This window comes from Podarcis raffonei, chromosome 10, assembly GCF_027172205.1.
Source record: "Podarcis raffonei isolate rPodRaf1 chromosome 10, rPodRaf1.pri, whole genome shotgun sequence".
Classification (NCBI taxonomy): domain Eukaryota; kingdom Metazoa; phylum Chordata; class Lepidosauria; order Squamata; family Lacertidae; genus Podarcis; species Podarcis raffonei.
In genome coordinates this window covers 62,202,321-62,209,691 of record NC_070611.1, presented here as the reverse complement: position 1 = coordinate 62,209,691, position 7,371 = coordinate 62,202,321, and the positions used below count along the sequence as shown (strand labels likewise).

Below are 7,371 nucleotides of genomic sequence, written 5' to 3'. Positions count from 1 at the left end.
ATAAGTCAGATAGTTGTTTATTTCCTTGACATCTGATGGGAGGGCATTCCACAGGGCAGGCGCCACTACTGAGGAGGCTCTCTGCCTGGTTCCCTGTAACTTCGCTTCTCGCAGGGAGAGAACCACCAGAAGGCCCTCAGAGCTGGAGGTCAGTGTCTGGGCAGAAAGCTGGGTGTGGAGACTCTCCTTCAGGTATACTGGCCCAAGATTTATCTCTAGCATCCCTGCAGTGGGTCAAAGTCCTCTCCAGAGCTGTCCTTATTTTTTAATCCATTTATTAAATGTAAATTATTTGGTACATAGAGCGGAAATAATGCAAAACCCAAATAATGCAGTCAGCTCAAGCAAGCCGCTCTACATCATATGGAAAAGGAGAAAGGGGGATGTTCTTAGGATGACCAACTATCCAAGTGTATTCAGAAATATGGGAGCAAGAATCGAATCTAGCTCCCTAGTTTTCTCCAAAGAACCAGCTGAGGCTCGCAAACGGTTGGTTGTTTAAAGAGAAATAATATTTTGAGACGTACATATGCAGTAGAGGATTTCTCTCTGTTTCGTCGTTCCACTCTTCATCTTCCTTTTCATAATAAAGGACAAAACCTTATTTTGCAGCGGATGCTGGTATTTTGCCCAGCACATGAGGAATGAAATGAAATAACTCCTGGCGAGACATGACTGACCTGCGTACTATTCATTCTGCCAAAGGACTCTGCATTCCCATGAACTATCAGGCAATAAATCAAGGGAATCAATGTGAATGTACTCAGCGATTGTTGTTTTATTTGGCCAATATTTCATTCACACAAGACACTTCGGCAAGCATAATGGGACATCACTTCAGGATGCCTTCACCTCTCTCCTCTAACTAGTCAGCAGTTTATCCCAGTTGATGACAGTACGAGTGACTGGGAGCGGTCTGCGCAGTGCTCTCCATATTTTATCCGACAACTTCTGGAGCCTTTCCACCAAATCAGTCTGGAATTTGCTCTCTTCGGCTTCAACTAATTTCACAAACTCTATAGCAAACTGGACACGGCCAGTTATGTATATGGACTCTCTAACATCTTTGCTTGCTGTCCAGTGGAGGTTAGCTTTTTTGAAATAGTGCGCCTGCAGATCAATTTTCCCTGCGACCTGTACTGTTGGTGGTGCGAAAGCGATAGTCCACTCAGATTTCCAAACGGCATTGCAGATATCGTCGTGCCGATGGGCTTCAAGGCAGACCACAAAGAAGGGGTTGCTCCTGATCATTTTTTTGTAGACACGGCAGTCTCCTGAAAGGAAGTGTCTCCTCATGTAGGACTCCAGAATGATGTTGAGTGTTTCCCTCCATAACTCTGCACGGTCTTTCCTGACGCTGTGATAAAACAAAACTTTATCAACTCTTTTGGTCAGGTGATCAAACCTGAAGGAAAGTTTGATCTGTGGATCAAAGAAGCGGTTTCCTCCAAGATCGTTGTAGCGAGTCACGAGAGCATTCTCCCCTTTTACACGCACAGCTGTGAAGTTTTTCCTGGTGTGATTGGCACACACCTGAGCAGCCTTGTACCTCATGAGATGATCGTCATGAGCCAGAATGTGGAGGTCTTCAAAAACATTCCTGTATTCGCCTGGGGGAGCCTGTTGAAGCAAGCTGCAGATGACATTTGTTTTCTCCTCCTCAGATAATTCACATTCATTAGACATCCCGGTTTGCCTTTGGAGTGATAAAGCTACCTATGCAATCGAAATGAGAGGAGAGGGAGGGGAGAATAAACACCAGCTCTTTTAAATGTCTAAAGAAAAATATTGTTTGCTCTTCGGGAAAAAAAAGAAAGCACTAAAATGTTGGCTTAATATCATTGGCAAAATAGTACCAAACATTTGTGCTCCTGAGCTTTTTCTAATCTTCATCTTCAAAGCTTTATCTAAACACAAACTAGAACCAGCTGAGGGCTTTGGTTTAATACAGAATTTTCAGCCTAAAATAGTCGCTGTGAAAATCAGAGCAATTTGTTCTGAACACAACAACTATGAAAATGAAAAGATCTAGAACAGGCATAGGCAAAGTTGGCCCTCCAGATGTTTTGGGACTACAATTCCCTTCATCCCTGATCCCTGGTCCTGTTAGCTAGGGATGATGGGAGTTGTAGTCCCAAAACATCTGGAGGGCCGACTTTGCCTATGCCTGATCTAGAAGTCTGGAATCTACTGCTAAAGTATTAAAAAGTAATGAAATAACTAATAGATATACATACATAGATATACTATTAATAAAACATACAAACCATTGAATATATTAAACAGTAATTGCTTTCTACTCACATTGGAGAATATTTGGCTACAAGACTGAATAGGATTTTTGAACTTGCCACCCTGTTCCTAAGGATATCTTACTCAAGTAAGGTGAGGCAGTTCCAGTCTACTATGTCTGATGTCAATTGCAATCACATCCCAACAGTCTACTAACTACAAGTTACTGGGCCCAATGCTGCTGTCTCTTTGGTGCTTCAGTGGCATTAATGTTCTGTCTTAAGTGAGCCATTTCATTCTACTCCATCTCATCTTTGGCCTGTCATATATATATGGGCTTATCAGCAATTACAATCTGGGGACTTGCCCACACCAGAGATTTTATGCTTTCCCTTTGTAAAATTGGGTTTACTGCATACGGGTATAATCCAATAATTTGGGGGGAATTAGGTTCCAAGATGCTCCACTCATGGTTGCAGATTATTTGTTTTAGGTGTTTTGGGGTGCGTGGATCAATGATCACTTTCTGCTAATCCCTTTTCCATGTCTGCTACTTCCTTAGTGCTCTCTTTTCTTTTCAGCCTGTGCTCATAACGGTTTTCAGTGTGCTCCTGAATATATTTGTTTTGATCCCTCACATTTGCACAAAACTAGAAAACTACACAAGCAAACCACATAACAAATTTCTGCACTAGATATTGCACAGCTATCTGAAAAGTGCATGCTGAGAATTGACAGTGGCTTTCAATTCTTATACAGTTGGGCTCAGTGCACACCCTAGTAAAGCTTGAATAGATTTTTAAAATTATCTCATATTTGCACAAAACCAGAAAGCTGCAAAAATGAGTGGTGGAAATTTACAATTGTATGACTGTGTGCTTTTGTACACTTCCTGAGAGGGTTGTTCTCTCTCCCAAGGTGTGTGTGCAGTTATTTGTGGGCATGTCCCATCAGGGACCAACACAAAAGGAAATGCCTACTGGTATGAACAGGAAAAACCAAAGTTGCTCCTAGGGCCGGAATTGGGTTTGGTGAGGCCCTAAGCTACTGAAGGTAATGGGGCTCTTTATAGGTCCAGTTGTCCATTGTCAACAACAAATTGTCACTGTTAGAAATGAGCAAACCAGTGATATTTTAGGGAGCCGGGTAGCAGGCGGGGCCCATTTCTTACATCATAGGAGCCTACACAACACAAAACACTGTTGCTGTATGTAGGCTTTATCTTATATTTTGGAAATGTATATCCATTTTTTTCATTTTGGGGGGGGGCTCAAGAGAGTGGGGCCCTAAGCTATAGCTTGTTTAGCTTATATGTAAATCCGGCACTGGTTGCTCCTCATATGCAAATTCAAATGCATGTGATTTTGGACTAATCCTGTCTAATTCAAATGGAAGGGAAGTGGATCAACAGCTAAAGAAAGCTCTCCTGTGGACAAGCCCTGGATTTTCCCGGTTCTGTGATGTGTTAGGGTTCAGGAAAGAGATGCATGCAATCACAGTGTAGTGACACCATCCTATCTGATAGCAGTAGTGTTGCTGCTATGCCATTGATATTATGGCCTATTGCGCTAGATCCTTAAAATGTTTTAGGCTGTTCTACTGTAACATATTGCTTATGCAGTTTTCACTGTTGTACAGTGCCGTGAAGCATAATTTGACAGATCATTCAACTTGACAGTGAAATTCTAACTACAGTGGCTGAATGTAGGTTATCCAGATCTCCTGACCATCTGAATTCAGAGTGGACACTATAGATCACAATGCTATGTACACTTAATATTGAACTCTGTGGAACTTCTTTTCCTGCATAAACATGTATAGGTGGAACCTGTGGCCTTCAAATGTTTTTGGATTCCAACTCCATCAGTCCAAGCCAACATAGACATTTGTCAGGGATGATGGGAGTTGCAGTCCAGTAGCACCTGAAGGGCCACAGGTTTCACACTCCTGGAGCATAGGATTGGGCCGGAAACTGGTCAAAGTTTGTTACCTCTTACAAAAGTACTCCCTTTTATATAGAAATTGGATTAACAAACCGTTCAGAGGTATCTGCCCCAGGCTGTTCCTATAATGGTGCTCTGCAGCACTCAAGTTCAAAAGAAGTTTGCTCAGCGAACAACTATTAAACAAGCGTTCCCCAATGTGTTTTAAATTTACCTACATGCTCAGGATCATTTAACAGAGATTATACCTTAATTGTTAAGATGCCCAGAGTATGTACTTTTGTTGTGAAGTACATCTAAACCATGTACACCACCCTGAGCCCCTTGGAGGAAAAGGTGGTATACAGTGGTACCTTGGGTTACATACGCTTCAGGTTACATACGCTTCAGGTTACAGACTTCGCTAACCCAGAAATAGTACCTCGGGTTAAGAACTTTGCTTCAGGATGAGAACAGAAATTGTGCTCCGGCGGCACAGCAGCAGCAGAAGGCCCCATTAGCTAAAGTGGTGCTTCAGGTTAAGAACAGTTTCAGGTTAAGAACGGACCTCCGGAATGAATTAAGTACTTAACCCGAGGTACCACTGTATAAATCTAATAAATAATAATAATAAATAATGAACAGCAAACTTGGGTGCTAACTTATGACAGGTATGTAACTAAAAAGAGGTTACTGAAGAACAACAGGGAGGTATCAGCATCTTTAGGGGAATCCCAAGTTTTTCAGATGTGGGGAAAATATATATTTAGGGGGAAATATCCCTAAAACAGCAAAACAAACAAAAAGGATCGACTATATTCAGTCGCCACAGAAGGCTGACTCTTGGTTGAAAAAGAGAAATGGAAACTGCAGCAGGTAGGGAAGGAAATGGAATACCCCAAAAGAAGTCATGGCTGGCTGGAATACTGAACAGGAGCACTGCACTTTGCATGTCTCACTTGGTTCTGCTTAACCCAACATTTCTCAAAAGAATCCAAGCAGTTCAGCAAATGAAAAAACCAGCCCTGGAAACTGACCAGTGGTTGACTTTTGGACCATAGTCTTATTTTCCACCTGCCCCCTGTATCCAAAGATTGGGAGTAATATTAGTACCATACTGACAATTGTGGTCAGGTAACAGACTAAATTCTGGGAGAAGGTGGAGTTCACAAGCGTTACGTTTTTGTCCTGGTCTGGGTCTTCCATGCAACTATCACCTGATCCTGCCCCGAAAGTCAAAATTTGGCCACCTCTATTGTGATGTCAGCAACACAGAGGTCACAGGGGGAAGCAGCTAGTTTACATAGTCTACAGCACTGTTTTTTATATCACTTTAACCAGGCATAGGCAAACTTGGCCTTCCAGATGTTTCGGGACTACAACTCCCATCATCCCTGACCACTGGTCCTGTTAGCTAGGGATGATGGGAGTTGTAGTCCCAAAACATATGGAGGGCCAAGTTTGCCTATGCCTGACTTTAACAGCCATGGAGAATCCTTGGGAACTGTAGTTTGTTAAGGGTCCCTGGAATTCTGTGTCTAGGAGGCAGGAGGGCAACAAAGTTTGCACAGAAAAGTAGATGGAGTATTTTTCTTAGCGCCGAGTTTAAATCCTGTTCCTCCATGGACACCTTAGTGTCTTGAGCAAACTTCTTTATAGTCTGATCTGTAAAATGCTTGGGCTGTTGTGAGGACAAATGCAATAAAGGTAGCAAAGCAATTGGTGTATTTGAATAATAATGATGATTATTATTATCAAGAGCTTTTAATCCTGGCTAAAACCATTTAATTTGCGTCTGGTGAATACAGTGTTCTTACAGTTTATCTGGCAGGATTAGCAATTCATGTGACTTGCTGCCTATTTCACAGGTATCGAAGTGCTTACGAAAATCCTGCTTTTGCAAACTACATTAGAAGGGTCGCCAAAATAGTAAAGGAATTGGGGCATCTCTCTATCTTTTTTTTTCAAAATGAATACCCTGTATTTCCATGGTAAATCATAATCATACTAGTTTATAAATGTCACAACTAATTAAACAACTAGGCAAATAAATAGCCGCATTAAAAAAAAATGAATGCCAGAAAAACATTATCAGCAGACAGCGTACCAAAAAAATGATATTGTCATAGAATTTTTCATAGAGGAAAAATCTAACAAACATGGAACTTTTCAGCTTGAAGGGAAAAAAAAGACTTGTGGTGAGACATAGTACAGATTTATGAAATTATGCCCTACTTGGAGAAGGGACTGAGAGAAGACTGACTTGTAGGCATAAATATTTGAGAGCCAGTATGGTTTATGTAAGTGGTCTATGTTAGCACTTGTTGGAGGGAAACCTGGTTTCAAATCCTCCACTCAGCTGCAACGCTGGCTAGGTGACCCTGCACAAGAGGCCACTTCTCAGCCTAACATGCATTGAAGGTTTCTTGTGACGATAAAATGGGGTGAAGGGAAGAAGAGAAGTGGAATCTTTTCAAAACGTGCTAAAAATATGAGATCATATCTAGGTTAGCTCACATCACATCCTGTGCTTTGGGACTGCAAGCTGGTCTCCTGTGCCCAAGCCTGTGGGCATCACCAGGTTGTATGCAGGAATTGGTTATGATTAATATTTATTTCCATACCTTTTTTGCTGCCTGCCCCCTCAAAAAAGCAACAACAAAACACACACGCACACGATATGGCAATAAAGGGCTACTGAAAGGAGAGAGAAGGGAAACGGGTACTGGAGACAAAATATCAAAATGCAACAAAGATGCAAAAATCAAAGCATCTGAAGGAAAGGCACTCTGCATGTGCTCAGACACCCCCCTCCATGCAATGTATTGTAAGCTCCGGATTGGCAAAGCGCGAATGGTATACGAGAAAACTGTATACAACGTGTTTGTCTGTTTTCTGGCTTGCTTTTCAGCTGCTCCCTGGGGAGGAGACTGACACTTTTGTTTGTATGTGCGCTACAAGGGGGGGGGGGGGTCCGGAAAGGGCCAAACGGGAGAGAGAAAGAAAATGCAAGCCGCGGCGTTTCGTTGGCAACGGCCTGCGCTGTTATGACGTCGGTGACGTCGGGAGCCGAGTGTGACGCGGCCCATTGTGTGACGTCAGGGAGCTCCCCAGCTGCGCGCCCGTGGGGAGGCACCGCGTCCGCCCCCGCGCCTCCATCGCCTCGCGGACACCGGCGAGGGCGGTCGCGCCTCCGGGCAGGAGCCTGGAAGACCTT

The 7,371-nt window shown here is 42.9% G+C and overlaps 1 protein-coding gene across 2 annotated transcripts; it reads right to left on the bottom strand.

Annotated features, from left to right (window-relative positions):
- Nucleotides 1-758: 758 nt before the first annotated feature.
- CAPZA3 (capping actin protein of muscle Z-line subunit alpha 3) lies at nt 759-5,389 on the bottom strand. 2 transcript variants are annotated; one of them, XM_053405974.1, is made up of 2 exons: nt 5,334-5,389; nt 759-1,716 (listed from the first exon to the last, which is right to left on the bottom strand). In XM_053405974.1, exons 1-2 carry the CDS (start codon nt 5,358-5,360, stop codon nt 862-864), a joined length of 882 nt encoding a protein of 293 aa, XP_053261949.1. In that variant the 5' UTR covers nt 5,361-5,389; the 3' UTR covers nt 759-861. The 2 variants fall into 2 exon arrangements, with proteins under 2 accessions (XP_053261949.1, XP_053261950.1); XM_053405975.1 differs by having other exon boundaries at nt 5,192-5,378.
- Between the last annotated feature and the right edge of the window lie 1,982 nt (nt 5,390-7,371).